The sequence below is a fragment of the Plecotus auritus genome (genome assembly GCF_963455305.1).
Source record: "Plecotus auritus genome assembly, chromosome: 8".
NCBI classification, from domain to species: domain Eukaryota; kingdom Metazoa; phylum Chordata; class Mammalia; order Chiroptera; family Vespertilionidae; genus Plecotus; species Plecotus auritus.
This window is the reverse complement of record NC_137782.1, coordinates 123,982,500-124,000,728: the sequence shown is the minus strand read 5'-3', so window position 1 is coordinate 124,000,728 and position 18,229 is coordinate 123,982,500. Positions and strand designations below refer to the sequence as shown.

General features: G+C 44.1%; 1 protein-coding gene across 4 annotated transcripts in view; it reads left to right on the top strand.

Annotated features, from left to right (window-relative positions):
• Nucleotides 1–18,229, top strand: part of CTNNA2 (catenin alpha 2) — a 1,121,468-nt gene that overhangs the window by 329,112 nt on the left and 774,127 nt on the right. For all 4 annotated transcript variants that reach the window (XM_080682951.1, XM_080682952.1, XM_080682954.1 and 1 more), the window contains exons 5-6: nucleotides 12,337–12,456; nucleotides 16,467–16,733. In XM_080682951.1, coding sequence (XP_080539077.1) covers nucleotides 12,337–12,456; nucleotides 16,467–16,733 — 387 coding nt within the window. The remainder of the gene's footprint in view (nucleotides 1–12,336; nucleotides 12,457–16,466; nucleotides 16,734–18,229) is intronic.

Sequence of the window (18,229 nt, the reverse complement as noted above, 5' to 3'; positions counted from 1 at the left end):
TGAAAATGGATCCCTACCTTATTCACCAATTTACTGGATCAGGGGCCAAGGCCACCTTCCCAGTCCTGGACAGCTCTGTTTTCCTAGTTACTGACTGGGATCTAGTTGCAATCAAGATGCTTCAACCAGATCAATTAAGATGAAGGTAAGTGCTTAGGAATATGGCTGCTGCCTGGAGACTCTCTTCCATGCCCTCAGTGAATCTTATCCCTGGACAATTGGTACCAACCCTGGACTGATGAAGGGAACCATGCACTTTCCTTTTTTGGGAACCAACCTATTGCCGGCTTAGTTCCCCTAGCTCCGGCCATTCCTGGCCCATCACTTTCCCTATTAGCTAACCCTCAAGGGCTCATTTACTTTGTCATGGAATGAACAATGAGGGGCTGCTGAGGTGGGAAATGAATAATGAGAATCTGCTCTCCCTTCACCTACCATCTCAGCTTTGTTCAGTCATTGCCAGAGAAATTTCCAAAACCACAAGTGTTTTTTTGTCAAAAAATCTTGGGCCAGATATTTTCTCTGAGTTCACCCCAATAAAGCATCCAAGATTTCTAAGTTATGCGTAAACTCTGCACCATGATGAAAACCCTCAAATTGCAGCATCTCCGGCCTGTGTTCCATGTTCACACACCGCAGATCGCTTTGTGGGCTCTATTGCAGAGGAGCACAGAGACACGGAGCAGCACTTGCTTGGGAGTTTTTCTCAGGGTTTTCTGAGAAGAGTCCCTGCGAGAGCCAGGGCAGGGTCTTGCCAGTAGGATGAAGTGAGCGGTATGAGAGACTACCTACTTGAGAGCATATTGAGAGGACGTACAGCGTTCTGATTAACCATCTGGCCACTGGGGTGAGACTGCCTAGGCTTAATCTCGGTTTGATGTCCACTTGCCTGGCAGCCATGTTGTAACCCACCACAGAACCTCCTGACACCTCAGACACTTCCCCTGTTAACATGGCCTGATGACAGGACAGCCCGCAGTGTTGTGGGAGGTTGAAATAGGGGAAATTCCTATGAAACAGGCATCACAGGGTCTGGCACAAAGTAAGTGCTGGGTAAACGGGGACTATGTTGCAGCTCTAGGATCCCTGGAACCTCTTGCACCCGCAGTGCAGGCTGGCTCTCCTCCAGCCCCACCTGTGTCCTATGCATCATTTAGGCAACGGATAACTTTGTTCACAAGTGTGCTGGAGACAAAGCCCCTCACCCCCGCTACAGCCTACTTAGACTTCAAAGGCAACATTTTAAGAAAGATCCCTACCTAGATGAACAATCTTCCTGTAGCTGGGAGAGACAAGGACTGAGCCTAAAGAAATTAACTGTGCAGCCCTCCTGTCATTCTTCTCCCTGTTGTGGAAGGCCCTGGGCAGCCATTCTTGGGGAGTGAGGCCAGGCTAACATCCTCCCTGAACTCTCCGATGGGGACAGTGCTCACAACATCCCAGCCTGCAATGTGATGTAAGGCACCAGCTGCTGCGGGCATTCCTGCCTTTCCACCCACCTGTTTTGAGCAGTGCTGTTGGCTGACATCGCTGCAACCTGCTGTCCTATGGAGTCTACTGTATTCTTTTCTCAACACAGCAGATTAAAGGAATTTTAAAGAAAGGATTTAGCACAAAATCCTGGAAAGGTCAACCCAGTAGTATTAAGAAGTCCTGTCAAATTGTCAGGAGTGAAATTAAAAATGATTGCAGACTAACACACACATTTGTTCTACTTGGAGCACAGCCTGGTTGCGAAGAGCAGCGGTGGAAGGTGGCCACCTTGTGGCCCAAGTGGGGAATTACAGCTTCTGGTGCTGAATTACTGGGCTGTGGGCCCGCACTTCCAGTTCAGGCCAGTCAAGGTTTCAGACTGTGTTAACACTTAATTGCAAATGAACAAGGCATACAATTCTTCCTAGTGGCATTTTTAATTTTTTCCACAGAAGTGCATCCTCCCATAAACAAACTAGTGTTGTCTGCCAGCATCTATTGATCTGTTTTCAGCATGAAGAATCTCTTGTATTTTGATGGAGCAGGTTAGAACTATCATCTATAACATTATCGAGGCTTTTTCCAAATTTTTAAAAAAGTGTTTTTCATCATATAGGTGATAAAACATAGATGAGGCACATGGGTGTTTTCTAATAGGACTCACCATTTTCTACAGTGAGTCCTTAGCTTCCTGCGTGGTAACCGCTGCGCGGCTATTTCACCTTTAATCATTACATGTAACATTTTAATTTTGGTCTTTTAGTCTATATGGCATATTTTTTACTGCTGTCCTTTCCAGATATTGTTTTTTTCTCATTTCTGAGTAAATAACAGGAATGTAGAGGGAATTGACTTCTTATCAGAAGCTTATATTCATGTTTCTTCATCAATAATTCACTGACTAGATGAAGAATCGTTCAGTTAGTCTCCTAAAATCCCCACCACCACTCCCTGCCCTGCAACCAGATAGGTAATTGTTGGCAAATTGAGACACCATGAGCCCAAATCGTCCACCCTCTAACAAGGAGTAGAGAGTAGGGAACTCTGAGAGGTGGTGTGATTTGTCAGGGTATCTGCATCCCGTTACCTTACGATTATATTTGAAACTTAAGTTCCCATTCCCATGGCTGCTAAAGAGTCCATCTCTTCATTTAACATAGATGTGCTAGTTGTCCATATGATGCTACCTCTCCTATCACACTTGTGTTTTTGTGTGCTTTAATGTGAAACCCAATTTTGAGCATATTCTGTTAAGGGTCCACATGACTGCCAACTTTGTGTGTGTGTGTGTGTGTGTGTGTGTGTGTGTGTGTGTGTGTGTGTGACTATACTTGTTTCCATTTCGGAGGCTAGTGATGGGATAGTGAGTGACAGAGTTCGAAGCTGAATTATCACCAAAATAGGAATTTGATGTTGCTGAGCAAAGCTAAAGTACTCATTTGCACATCAGACATCTTTTTAAAATACTGAATGGTAATTGCATTTATTGTTGAAGTCTCTGCTGATTGATTCCCTAGCCAGACACCTGGTGTCTCCTGCAATCAGTGGACATTGTGTGTTAGGTTGGCATGTGGCACTTCAGACTTCTAAAGGAATCCTGCGTTTCAATCAGTGCTGAACAGGGGTATTTATTTCCCTAGCCTCTGAATTAATGTAATCAGGTTATATTGTCGATTTTCAGCTTTGGTGATGGCATTGCACATGAGCACATCTAGACGTGTGTGTCAGAGAAAACAATCACCTTTTTTTTTTTCCTATCCTCAGGCTAGGGCATAGAATAACAATGTTCTCCATTTTCTACAAAATGGAAGGGAAAAAATGGAAAACAGTAACCCCTTAGCCAACTTCTCAGGAAAGCCATATTTTCTTAGTGGCTACCAAGAGCTACATCACATTTGGCCATCCCATTGTTTGGGGCCATTGATGTGACACAGTGACTAATATTACCTGTGCTTTTTGTGCCATTAGCATCAAATTTTCTTGTGCATCCTCAGCAACATATTAACTTTGAGCAGTCTCCCATTTAGTCCCAGCTCTAATGTGGCTCCTGTGTTTGAATATCAGCAGTCAACTGGAATAAAATACCTTTGTCTCAGATTATAAAGTTAGAAATTGCTGCCCATGTTCTTAGCGTGTCTTTTCTGTCTGAGCTCTCATGCAGCTGGGTTGTTCAGAATGTGTGTATTTCGTCATCCTTTCAAGAAATACTTATTGGATGCCTACTATATGTAAGACACTGTGTGCCAAGTGTATAACTTCAGAGGTAAGTAAGACTCAGAGCCTTCCTTCAAAACTTTATAGGCATGTGGGCAGATACATTAAGAAAGAGCACAATTAATGATGGGAATATGTGCACATTGATGTGGACTCACTTAGAAGGAAAATACAATAATTAGGATGTTTTCCATTTTAAAGAACAGAAACCCAACTTCACCTGATCTTTTAAAAAGGGAATATTTTGGCTCAGCAACCAAAAGTCCACAAGGCAATAGCTTCAGGCAAGGGTTGATCAGGGCACAAAATATCATAAGGATTAAGTTTCTAAGTCATTTTCTTCACTGAGGGCACTCTTCTCTGTAGGCCCTTTTCTCATAGTCTCAAGATAGCTGCTAACTATAGTCAGCATAGCAAGAATGAGGGAATTCCCTTCCCTGATAGCTCAGGTAAAAGTTCCAGAATCTTCCTAGTCCTATTGGCCTCTGAATCCGGTGTATATCTCTGAGTTAATTATTTAGAGGGGGGGGGGGGTAATGGGATGTGCTGATATCTTAATATGCATAACACTACTCCTTTTCCTCACCATCCCCAAAGCCAAAGATGAGATGAACTCAACTAAAATGTATTGTCGATCAGTTGAGGATGATATGAGGAAGAGTGATGTGGCTGGGAGAAGGACACCTCAGGATTGGGTCTTGCTGAATTGCAGGATATTTGCCTTTCCTGGAACCAATTGTTTGGACCAAATTGAACAGGCTGGGGTCCACAGATCCAAGCCTGAAGTGAGGCGCTAAGAGTTGAAGGTGATTGAAAAGAGGTTGGCCCCATCAAAAGAGCTGGGGGACTAATTCTCCAATAATGGCAGCAAAATTACACAGTAACTTGAGCAGGGAAAGTTAAATGCAAATAATTATTAACTCTAATATGAGATTAGAGTAACAAGGGATTGGCTAGTAACAAGAGAACTCTGAGGGATATAGAGATGGCATCTATGAGGAGTAGCCACCACCCATAGGACTGAGATAGAGCACTCTGGGGAGAGCACCCATCCTTCCTCCCACCAGCCTGGAACCCATATGTTCTTAATTCACTGGCTCAGAGAAGTCACTGCGGGGCCACACAAGTGGATGGAACTTGCTGGAAACCTGCCCTTCAAGGTGTTGAAGAAAACTGCTCATGGAGCGGTGTCTTTCAGGAGTCATCCCACAATCAGTCACCCAGGGCCATGAGCTGCTGGCTACTTGCTGTTGGAGAAGCACTTCCACCATCGCCCCACCCCTCCCCACTCCAGCAGAACCTGCCCCAGAAGCACACAGAACCAGGAGACCACACTCTTTCCTCCTTTGTGGCCTGTCCAGCAGTGTCTCCTGACAAAGCTTAACATCAGGCCATCAGGGGAAGAAATACTATTTAAGGGGCCCAGCCGTGTTCCCGTGGAGCAGGGAGAAAGTATGAACTTGGATTTGATAGCTGGCCCAGGGAGAGAGTGTACTACAGCTCAGACATGGGGTGCTCTTGCCACAGATGGAAGACAGATTCAAGTCAGGCAAGACTTTCACTGCAGAGATCCTCACAAACCAAGGAAGAAACAGCACGAGAGCCAGAGAGGGAACTTGGGGAGGGGGCGGGGGTCCACAATAACTTAATTGATTCTGTGTCATCGGAGCATAGAGGATCAGGTGGGGAGAGGCAGTAACAGACTGATTGTCTTGGATAGTGTGACAGACTCTACATATGTTTAGAATTAGTGGCTCCCCGTAATCCATAGGTAGATTATGGGAAGCCATTGAGTAATTTTAAACATTAGATAAATATTTTTGGTAGCAACCTAGAGAGGAATTAAAAGAGGAGAAAGCCCAAGCAAGGTAGCAGATTAAGAGAGGATTGAGATGATTCAGGCCAGTAAATGGAAGGAAAGCGGAGCAAAGGCATGGCAGTGGGTAACGGTGAAGAGGGGGTCAAGCGTTAGGGCTATTAAAGAGGCAGAATGACTAGAACCTGGACTGATCGGATAGGGCAGGCTCTCACCGTGTCCTCAGAATCAGCTATTCATTGTAACCAAAGCCCAAATTCTATCAGCTTTATAAACCCATCCTTTCTGGGAAGCTGAGATAGGACAGGGGTTGTAAGTGTGACTCTGGAGCAGACTTTCTATGTTCACAACCAGGCTCCTGCACTCACTTGCTGTAAGACCTCTCAGGCAGGTTGTATCACACTGACCTCAGTTTCTCCTCTTTAAAATAGAAATTTAAAAAAGGACCAAGTGGGATCTATGTAAAACTTTTAGAACAAGGTCTGACACATCATAAGTGCTCAGTGACACGGGCTAGTGTCATTTTCCTTGCACGAGTTGAAAATAACATTGGAAATATATCAAGCTCTATTAATGTGCTTTATAAGACATGGCACTTGAAGAATAAATGACACTAGCATGTAATCATTCTTGCTTGCCGATGAAATCATTTTCCTCACTTGTTAACAAGGAAACAGAAAATGTGATGGGGGAAGCCAGCTCCTCTTGAGGAAGCAAAAAAGATTAAGTATGATAATGCTGAGACACCCTTGGTCAAACCAGGGTACACGGCTAAACAAGTGAAGTAATTAAATGTAAAATCTAATGCTCATTCATTCATTCATTCATTCACTTGGCTAACTCTATTTCCAAGAAATGATCTTTAATTTAGCTGTAAACCTAGATTCTAAAAAGAGAGTTGCACTTGCCTTGTTCGATAGGTTCATTGGTGTCACTTAGAATTCAGTCAACTGGGTAGGAGTAGTAGGACCCTGGAAGAGGTCAGCCTGATCACAACAATGATTTCAAGTGCTGCTATGGGCAGTAAATGCCTATGGGAGGCCCAGTTCACACTGTCCAGGAGGGGTGGGGTCAGACTCCTCAGTTCAATACTATTGCGCCCCGCCCCCTTCCACCTCCCATGCCTGCCTGGCTCCTAGCAGCTGCTTAATAAGTACTTAATGAATAAAGGGATTCTCAGGCTACTTTTTTATATCAGAGTAAATGAGAGTAAAATGGAGGCTGATTGAAGGTGTCTGTCTCAAACAGTTTGACACAGTTATGGACTAAATTAGGGTGGCAGGCAGGCTTGCTTTAGGAATAGGGGTGGGGGGGTGTTGAAAAGCTCTGTGAGAAGACCCAGATTTTAAGAGCTTAAGTGACAAGCTCTGAAGTTAGTGAAGATCTGATTCCACTAATTAGGGAGGGCATTCTAATATCTTTTCTAGAAGGTTTAGTCTTTAAGCTGTACCTATGTACAGATTCCTAATAATAAGGACAGGATCACCTGGCTGAGCTCAGGGTCCTGGTTTTGGTATGTGCCTGGCCTGCCTGTGGGAGGGAACAGCTGTCTGTAATCTGTCCAAGGTCATGAGGGCATATGTAAGGAGGAAGGCTAAGTCAGGGCCTCCAAGGGCTCCCTTTATCAGCTTATTGGAGACAATTTCCCAGTCCAGGGTATAGAGTCTCCCAAACCTCTCCCTTACCATGGCACCGCCCACATTAGCACCGCCTCCTCCTCAGCACCAGCCCCAGCAGCTGCTGCCTGTGCCCTAGCCACAGTGCTCCTCCCCATCACAGAGTGCCCTGCCATCTGCAGACTTTCCAAGAGTAAGATGAAGCCTTTCCTCTTCAAAATTATTTAGGAAAAAGTTTCCCCCCAGGTAGACACTAGGCAGCAGCAGGTCAGTATATCTCTTTAAGGAGCTTCTAATTCAGGCCAGGCTACATCTCTGCTATTTTATGTTGGGGTGTTTTTTTGTTTGTTTGTTTGTTTTCATACACACACACACACACACACACACACACACATTATGCCTGGTGTATTCAGAAAAATGGTAGAGAGGAAGTCTCTTTGGCTACCATTTCCATTTCGATAACATTCTTTGATCTATTCAAGTTCTCTATTTCTTTTCTTTTTTTATATTAATATTGGTATTTTATATATTTTAGAATTTACTACTGTCATATAGGTTTCAAATCTATTAGTGTAGACTGATTCATTCTTTCATTTCCAACCTTTTGTTTCTTATTGTTTAAATTGGCTTCTGTAGATAACAGTGTTGGATCTCTTTAAAGGCCAATCTGAGAATTTCTGTCTTTTAATTAGAGCATTTGGCCCATTTATGTTTATTTTATATTTGGACTTAATTGGCCATTTATTTCATATTTTTTCATTTATATACCTTCTTTTCTTTATTTCTTATTTCCTATAAACCTTACAAAAACCTCTGTAGTATGTAGACACTACCTTTATTGTAGTAATGAAGACAGTGAGGGTCAGAAAGGTTAAGTGGCTTCCGTAGATTATGACAAAGCTAGGGTTCCAATATAGACCCATCTGAACCTGAGCCCCCTCACACTTACTAACATGCCCATCACTGTGGTAGGTGTAAAAGCTTTTGGAAAAATGTGTGCTTGTTTGGCATATAGAAGTCAATTTCCTTTCCCCAGACAACCTGAAAGAAAAAGAGATCATTGGCTCTGTTAAAAAATCAATGCTTGACTTTTATATTAGACTAGTGGCCCAGTACACGAAATTTGTGCACATTAAAAGGGGATTAATTAGAGGAAATAATTTAATATTGCTATTTGCCCTTTCTCTATAATAGAAGTGTCAGAGATTAAAGAAAATTAGTAAAATGTATATGAAAACCTTCCTCCTGTCAGAGTCTGGGGCACACCATGGGACCCAGAGTCAAGTCCCCACCAACCCACATGCGCCTCAAAATTGCGTGAGACCCAGACCCGGCAGCACCCCCCCCATTGGGCTAGATCCAGACCCAGCCAGTCTTACCCTTGTCAAGCCCTGCCAGCCAGGGGGCGTAGCCTCAGGTCCCCTGGCCGGCGCCAGGACCGGGGGCGTGGCCTGAGGTCCCCCAGCCCAGACTGGGGCGGGAGGCATGCCTTGAGGTCCCCCGTCAAGCCCTGCTAGGTGGGGGACACAGCCTGAGATCCCCTGTTAAGCCCTGCTGGGTGGAGGGGCATGGCCTGAGGTCCCCTGTCAAGCCCCACCAGGCGGGGGTCACAGCCTCAGGTCCCCTGGCCCGGCACCAGGAGGGGGGTGCAGCCTCAGGTCCCCTATCAAGCCCCACTGGCAGGGGGTGCAGCCTAAGGTCCCTGTCAAGCCCTGCTGGGTGGGGAGCATGGTCTGAGGTCTCCTGTCAAGCCCCGCCAGGCAGGGGATTGCAGCCTCAGGTCCCCTGGCCCGGTGCTGGGGCAGGGGTTGCGGCCTGAGGTGCCCCGCCTGGTGCCAGGGTAGGGGACACAGCCTGAAGTCCCCTGTCAAGCCCCACCTGATAGGGAGCGCAGCCTGAGGTCCCTCGGCCTGGCGCTGGGGCAGGGGGAGCAACCTTGAGGACCCCTGTCAAGCCCTGCCGGGTGGGGGGTGCGGCCTAAGGTCCCCTGTCAAGCCCCACAGGGGCGGGGGAGGACGTAGCCTCAGGTCCCTGCTGATTGCTCCTTAAGGCTCCTTATGGAACTTGGCCTCAGCTGTGGGTGCAGCCATCTTTGTGATGAAGTGATGGTCAATTAGCACATTCCCTCTTTATTAGATAGGAGTTCGCAAAAGTGCCTGGTGACTGTCCTACTCCATTTTTTCTCCCTTTTTTGTTCATGTCCCTTAGACATTCTATCTCTTCTCTATTTCTGTCTCCCTCTCTATCATCTAGTTTTCTAAAAGCAGTGTGTGTTGATATTCCAGACTTTGGTCCCATTTCTTCATTCCTGTGGTACCTTGGATGGGGTCTGAGCGAATTTTTCTATATGTGAACTTTCCATGTGGTCTTGAAGGTCCTTATAGATTAAAACTGAGTATGACTAAGTCATCCTTTACACAGATTCCATCATGGGTGTTTCTTTTCAAAAGAATTTCATTGAATTAGAAACAAATTCAAACCAGCATCTGGATTCCTCAGAGAAAACCAATGAGAAAGTAGTTATGTGTAAATAGTAATACTCCAAATTGGTCTGAATGACAACAGGTAAGAAACCTGTTTTATATGTATATATTAGAAAACAAATGTAAGGTTTGTTAGCTCTGAGATAATTATTTTGCTCTTCCCTGGAACCAGTTTTTATGTCCTGAGAACAAATTTAAAACTCAAATAAGCAGAAGGAACAAATTATCTGCTCAGGCTGTCCTCTCATGCTGCTGTTGAGTCCACATTAATGATTATAAGCCCATTAGAAAGCCAGACATCACTGAGCTTTTATTTTAACAATTTCAGGTAGGAGTTTCTCATCTATAATAATAAAAGCATAATATGCTAATTAGACCGGATGTCCTTCTGGATGTCCTTCCGTCCTTTAGGACTAAGCCAGGGCTGTGAGGGAAGCCAGCAGAAGGAAGGCCTACTCTTGCATGAATTTCGTGCATGGGGCTTCTAGTTAAACTATAAAAATGCTTTAAACGGGCCATTCCTTACCATAAAATGAAACTTTATTTCGGTCCCTAAAAACATCGCAATACACAGCAGTCCCTTTTTCAAGTACTTATCTTTCTTTTCCTTGAATCTCATCAGAGCCTGGATAGGGATTGTAAAATGCTAACATTGAGGAGTTAAATCCTCACTTAGGAAGAAAAAAAAGATGCAGAATTTCCATAGAAGGTGAGAATAGACATTAAATTTGGTGTGGAGTCTAGATTACTACCATTCTGAGGAACTTCCCTTGCTATAACTTTTTCCTTAATAAAATGAGTTTGTTTAGTAAATTGAATGATATCAATGGAGTGAAAGCTTTAATGATATCCATTATCACTGGTTTGCATACACAATTCTCTTCCTGAGTGAAACTTGATAAGGAAGTTGGATTAGCCACCATTGTCATTGTGGCAAACTTCAACAAAGATGTATCTCCATAGCTCAAAACTGTGTTAATCTGTAGCTTCCCAGACATTTTAATAGTCATTTGTATTTGTGTGTTGTCAAACAATCAGCCGTGTCTGTATGTTGTCCTTAGCCTTGATTCAAATTACCAGAGCCAATTAGAATTCGGCAGGCAGCCCACATGTTCTCTGCCTTTCTTATTACAGCCACCTTTCTTTTTCTACTGCCTCTCTCAGAAGCCTGTAAGTTGCTGCGTCTCTGCTAGGCTCCCTTCATAACTAAGATTTTTTTGTTGTTGTCAATCCTCACCCAAGGATATTTTTCCATTGATTTTTGTAGAGAGAGTGGAAGGGAGGGGAGACACAGAGATATAGAGAAACATCCATTGATGTGAGACATATTGGTTGCCTCCCACACCCACCCAACCTGGGCCAGGGATTGAGTCTACAACTGAGCTACGTGCCCTTAACTGTAATGGAACCCTGATACTCTATCCACTGAGCCAAACCCGCAGTGGTCGGCAAACTGCGGTTCGCGAGCCACATGTGGCTCTCGAGCCGCGGTTTGCTGCTCTGTTAACTAATGAGTTTGCTGACCACTGGGATCGGGGCTTAATCACAAGGAACAAAAACAGCCTGTAATTATTGGAATCAAGAGTCTAGGTCAGTGGTCGGCAAACTCATTAGTCAACAGAGCGGCGAACTGCATATGCCTCGCGAGCTGCAGTTTGCCGACCACTGTGCTAGGGCCATAGCTAAGAAGTTTTGATTTTGTAAACATGTTGCTGTCTTAAGCCTTATTTACTCAGGGTTGTGTTCTTGGCTATTTCTCCTGAAAAAATTCTTGGCTAGTTCTACAAAGATGCTGTCTTACTGACAATGACTTAGTGGATTAGTTCACCATAATATCTTAATTTTAGTTTAATTTTAATTGAGTCTACAAGTATTAAAACCTTAAAGGGTTACCAGTTGTGGAAACCTTCACATCATGTTTAAAGTTAAGATCACTCTGGAGGGGAGGGAACTTTAGTACCTCTCGAATCCTGAAATCATTTACAAAGGAATTTTCAGTGAAATTCATAATTCAAGTCCAAGGCCACACTGGAAAAAAAAATGATGGCAGTGTGCAAGAATTTGGAACCAGAGTGCGTGCTGTCATTCTGTTCACCCCAGTTGATGCCACTGTTAGTGGCAACAAAAACGTCAATTTCACTTGCTTCTTGAGACTCAATAATTCCTCTTTCTGTTGGCTGGCAAGGTGTAAATTCAGTTCAAAATCACATCCCTGTTAGTCCCAGATTCAGAGCTGTTGCCAAGAAAACAGGTTGCATATTCCAGCTCTCTCGGTCCTTTTTTTAGCAGCCTGGGAGTTCCTTCAGGTTCTGTTTGCCAAACAGTTTCTTCTTGAAGATTTCTAGAAATAGTTTTAAAATTCCACATTTAAAAACAATATATACATATTTTCCTTTACGTGACTTCTCAAAATTAGAGGTCAGTTTTCCTTATCACAATAACTCAATAAAATACAAAAAAAAAAATCGTATTTTATATACTCAGAGTTCAGCAGTTATTATTTCTTATTTACAAAATGTTCTACAATCCTTGAACAAATTTTTATTCTGATTGTAAATGCTTAAGAATAATTTTCCCTATATGTTAATTACATATTTAAATCTATGTAAACATATGTATTAAATGTTAATACATTAGTGTGTGTGCTTTTTAAAAAATGAACTACCCAATCTAACAAGTATAACACATCTAAATACTATCTAGGTATAAATATGTTTGTTTTTTATCACTTCAGGTCGAGGAGGCCCTGGAAGCTGTCAAAAATGCTACAAATGAGCAAGACCTTGCAAACCGCTTCAAAGAATTTGGGAAAGAGATGGTGAAACTTAACTACGTAGCAGCAAGGAGACAACAGGTGGGGGAGATTTCGGAGATGCTGGGGAGCGGATGTGTGAGCTCTGTAACCTTGCGGCTTTGCTGGCCTGGACAGCAGGTCAGCTGCATCTGCTGGCCATCAAATTAGCAACAGCCTCAGGACCTTGGATCACAAAAAAACTGCTCTTGCTTGGGCCAATTCTGATACCACCAGGGGCCCTGGGGTGCTCTCTGGCCCCTGCCTACCTGGAGGGGGTCTCAGGCCTCTTGATTCCTTAGTGGGAACCCCCTAGCCAGCCCCACCACATTATTTTTGTCCACTCTAGGAAATCCTCCCAGTCAAATAAAAAACTGCGGTGTGATGCTCTGGCCACTCCTTAGACAGCACCCTTTGTCCTCACTTTTTATTCCCCAGCCCTGTGGACACCAGCATGCATAGGTTCACCCACGATGTGCAGGGTGTGGAACTTTCAGGAATGAGAGGAAGGAAATGAGAGGAAAGGCCCAGAGAAAGAGGAATGGAGAGGGGAGGAGGAGCACAGGTGTGAGCGAGTCACTTTGATGAAGGTGGCTGACCTGGGATGCTCTCTGCCGCCACTTTCTCTAGAGACAGTACCCTCAATTTTAGCCAGCTCTGTTTATTCACTAGGTACCATGAGAATTTTGTTCCCCAAAATATTTTTATTTTCTTCTCAGGGGGAAAAATAATTTGCAAATGTGGAGTCATTGGTTAAAATCATGTCCACCCATCCTCTTGACTCCTCCCAGAATTCTTCCACATTTTAGGCAATCCCTAGTAATTTTTTTTTCCTAAAATTTTCTGTAACAAACTAGAAAGTCCCATCAACAAACCTTTGCTGAGTGTTCATTCCGGGCCAGGCAGGTGTGATGCTGTTAGTACAAAACTGACCAACATCCATCCAGTCCCTGCCCCCAAAGAGCTTACAGTGCCTGTGCACCAGGCACACACACGTGATCTCGTTTATGCGTTATCAGCAGAATTCTTTGTTCACGTGGAATCTTGGGTGGCAGCCCCAATGGAACGTGAGTGGGACTGAAGTAATTCCGAAGCACAGGTGTGAGACCCAAAACCAAAAGCCACTGGCTTGTTAAACGCCTGAAAAAGAATACGTTGAATCTTGATCTTAGTGGACCTGGGAGAAGCTGGAAGATAAACAGGACCTGGGACATGCAGAGCCTTGCAGAGTGTTTGGATTTAACTGATTTAACTGTGAGTGGAGAGTACTCAGATAGTTCAGTATTTGGGATCATGTCTTAAATGTACATTTTAATGTTATTCTGTGTTACAAAAAGGGGAGTGGTATGGAAGAGGGGAAACTGGTTGTAGTTGAGAGGGGGCTAAAGTCATCTAGTTACGAGTTGTGGTGGTCTCAGTCAGGGTGGTAGCAGCGGGAATAGAGAAAGCGATAGGGAGTGAGTTTATTTTGAAAATGGACCACTTAGGACCTGCTGTTGATTTGAATGTGTGAGGTTAGGGAGTGACAGCCACCGTTCACGTCTAAGCTTCAGGTTTGAGCAAATGGATAGGTGGTACTGAATTTACTAAAATCAGGAAGACTGGAAAGGGACCAGGTAGAGTAAGAAATAAAGATTTCATATTTAGATACATTGATTTTGAGAAACATATAAAATATCTATGTAGAGCCCTAACCAGTTTGGCTCAGTGGATAGAGGTTCGGCCTGCGGACTCAAGGGTCTCAGGTTCGATTCTGGTCAAGGGCATGTACTTGGTTGCGGGCCCATGCAGGGGTCCTCAAACTAGGCCCGCGGGCCACATGCAGCCCGCCGAGGACTTTGGCCCGCCGGGTGCCGCCGCCTGTCCTGCTTAGCAGCCGACTCGTCCTGGGCCTGCAGTGCGCATAGGAATTTGTTCATAGTTTTTTTTTTAAAAACTATAGTCTGGCCCTCCAACGGTCTGAGGGACAGTGAACTGGCCCCCTGTTTAAAAAGTTTGAGGACCCATGCAGTAGGGAGTGTGCAGGAGGCAGCTGATCAATGTTTCTCTCTCATCCATGTTTCTCTCTATCCCTCTCCCTTCCTCTCTGTAAAAAATCAGTAAATTATATTTAAAAAAATAAATTAAATATCTATGTAGAAATGTAAATGGAAGACAGATGTGGAATGGAGATTGAAACATGAGTTGTCAACATGTAACGAGTATTAAATCCTTGGGCACATATAAAATATTTGTATGAGACTACCATAAACATTATTTACTACTTTTATTTTATTATTACTTAGCTTTTAATTAAATGATAGTTCAGTCTTTTTAAAGAAAATTTAGAAAAAGAGTAGAAATGAAAGAAAAGAAAAGCACATAACACCCAACCCCTCAGCAAAATGGTGGGGATATTTGGGTATTTTGCCTTTTTGTATTAATCTTCATATTTTAACATATTTGCAATCATTCCATGCATAAAAGTATGCATATTGTGTTCTGCTTTTTCATTTATCTTATAAATATGATCCACGTTATTGCTTTCCTGGAAACAGATTTTAATATCTACATAAATAGCCCATCAAGTGAATGCTTCCGTAGTTTCCTTAACCAGTTTTCATGTTTCAACATTTAGATTGTTTTCAGTTTTTTTTTTTGTTTGTTTGTTTGTTTTTTTGTGATTAAAGAATGCTTTCTCAAGTATCTTTATGGAAATAATTAAGAATTTTCTACCTGGCATCTCTCACTTCCATATCCAGGCTTTTTCCGCTCAGCATAGCTACTCAGGGGTGAAATATGGAACCTGAGGACCAGGTGTCCTGAGGTTCATGAGGCCTTGATGGCGGCTTGGAGCCAGCTCCTCCCTGCGCTGCCTGGATGGCTACCACCTGGCCTCGAGTGTACACTCTCATGTTTGTTGCCTGCTTATCTGGGGCTAAAAATAAGAATCCCAATTTTGAATTTGTGTTGGCTGGCAGAAATCTGCTATTTTAGGCAAAGGAGGACAGACGGTTCAGTTGCTGCTTATTGTCAGCTTGTCTGGACAGTCCTAGATATCAGATATAATGTGCTCGTCTCAGAATTATTCTGACTCACAAAGGAGAAGAAGCAGTTCACTGTGGCCAGGTCATCCCTGTGTCATGTACTAAATGAGCAAATAGGAAAAATAAAACAAAACACCCCAGTGGATCCTATATTATTTAATGATGTTTTGAAGCCTGAAAATATTCTGCCAGAGATACTCAGCCAGTAACCCTAGATGGCTCTTAGAGACAGCGCTGCCTTTCATGTTTCAGAAAATTTTCTTAACAGACTCCTTAAAGCTAAAAATAGAGTGATGCCCTGTGGTGTTATTTTGATATCCCAAACCAGGAAAGCAAATCCTCTTTGACCTACTATTTTTTATTCCCTAAACTCACCGAGCTGCCATTAAGGCAGTTTAAGAAAAAAAAAATGAACCCGGTTGTGAAAATGATATGAAGAGGCAGTCATGCACTGAGCAAAAATCCAGAGTTTGATTTCCCCTGTTTGCAACTGGAATGAAGTTTGGGTTTCCCAGCTGCTGATGACTAAGTCCGATCCATGCAAGCCGCTTACCTTGTTGGTGGCTCAGGTTCTGCGTTCTTCCAGCAACATGCCTGGCACGCCTTCTATGGGCCAGACACTGCTGATGACTCAAGAGCCACCTGTATAGGACAGACAGGGCTCCCCGATCTCCCGAACAACTTGTGTAGGAGGGAGGCACATGCTGAAGTAAGAGAGCTAATAAAGGATATGAGGGTGAAAGGTGGGAGGGAGTATTGTCCGTGGGGCAGATAGAAGGGGGTGCAGCTTAGAGAGTAGGAGGGGGAGTGGGCTCTAGGAGGATGGACCGCATCAGCTGAAAGGCTAGGGTGGAGGAGGGATGCTCCGATATTTCACATAGAAAGGGCACTATGTACAAAGTCCTGGCAGCTAGAGAGAGCCCAAGGGCAAGTAGATGTTTCCTAAAATTCAGCGTGGTTATCCATGCCTGTGGCTCCAAGTTCTGTTACAAACACGTCAATGGCAAACGCCATGGGTGTGACAGGTTTCGTGTTTTGCACACACAGGAGCTGAAGGATCCCCACTGTCGGGACGAGATGGCCGCCGCCCGAGGGGCCCTGAAGAAGAATGCCACGATGCTGTACACGGCCTCCCAAGCCTTCCTCCGCCACCCAGATGTTGCGGCCACAAGAGCCAATCGCGATTATGTGTTCAAACAAGTCCAGGAGGCCATCGCCGGCATCTCCAATGCTGCTCAAGCGACCTCGCCCACGGATGAGGCCAAGGGCCACACGGGCATCGGCGAGCTGGCTGCGGCTCTGAATGAGTTTGACGTAAGCATCCGGGTGACCTACACAGAGGGCTGCACACTTCCCTCGAAAAAAATGTCTTGGGGATGAAGGGCCACCATCATAGTATTTATTGATTTACAGTCTTGAAGGCTTTGGGTAGTAAGATAAACCACGCATAATGTGTTGCTGCATGTTAAACAAAAACCTTCAAGGAAGAAAGTTTTTCTGAAAGAAAGAAGGGTTCAATGCTAGCCAGGAAAGGGACCAGGTCCTGGGCCATGTGTCCTAACCACCAGCAGCTGGGATGATGGAGGAAACAGACAGGCTGGTCATCCTGGGGTGGAGGGCTGTTGGATATAATGATTTTGGAGAAGAAAGATGTAAGTTGTTTTGAAAGAGTTTACATTGGCTAAAAAAAAGGGGGCAAAGGAAGGTGAAGGGTGGTTCTGGGTAGGTGCCTAGTCCCTGAGGAAGAAGTGTTTGATCCTTCGGATTGGTTGTGGGCACCAGTCCGGAAGGTTCATGGGTCAGCAGAAGGCAGTGGAGTCTGGTGATTGGCTATCCCTTTTTATGTTTATTTATTTTATTTTACTTTTTAATATGATAGTTGCTCTTTTTTATTGATTAAGGTATTACATATGTGTCCTTGTCCTCCCATCACTCCCCAACCCTCCACTCATGCCCTCACCCCCCTAGTGTCTGTGTCCATTGGTTAGGCTTATATGCATGCATACAAGTCCTTTGGTTGATCTCTCCTCCTTACCCCCACCCTCCCTTACATTTCCTCTGAGAATTGACGGTCTGATCAACGCTTCTCTATCCCTTTTTAAATAAAGGCTGAATAAGCTATTTGGATAATCATTCAAAGTTTCAACATGCATTCAGGAATATGAGCAGCCCTTCCTTGGCTTCTGGCCACTGGCTCCATTAACTAACTCTGTGTCTCTTCTTCCCATCCTTCAGCTTGCTGTAATTTAATTTGAGACCTCTCAGAATTTTTCTCTTATCACTGTTATCTGGAACTTGACATATTGGCAAAACCTAGTTTACTTGTCTTTAAAGGAACTAAACGGCTATGTTTAAGAGGCCTGACCCCTTGCAAATAGAAACCTTGTACACTGTGGGCAGTTTTACGGACAGTCATCATTTGAGTGATAGTCATCATTACTAAAGGAACAGATTTCATGGGCAGCTCAGGTGTGGATTGCGTTTCTCTTGTACCTGGTGAAGAACTGTCCTCAACTTCTTCATTTTGAATCAGTGGCAAACAAGCCCTGTTGCTCTGTGATCCCACAGGGGATCCTGGTCTTCCATATGTTGCCTCTTTGGGTAGCAGCATTCTGCACCTGCTCTCTCTGGGGGTTCATCTCAGTGAGGATGTCTCCTTGCACCTGGGCATATTAAAGGTATAAAAGGGGGTGAGAGGGACTCATGTCATCAGCATCCCAGGATGACAGCTCTTACCACCCCCAGGTCAGGATATGGGCTTACCTGCGAGAAGTTGAAATTCAGTCGAGTTCATACTATGCTCAGTGAAA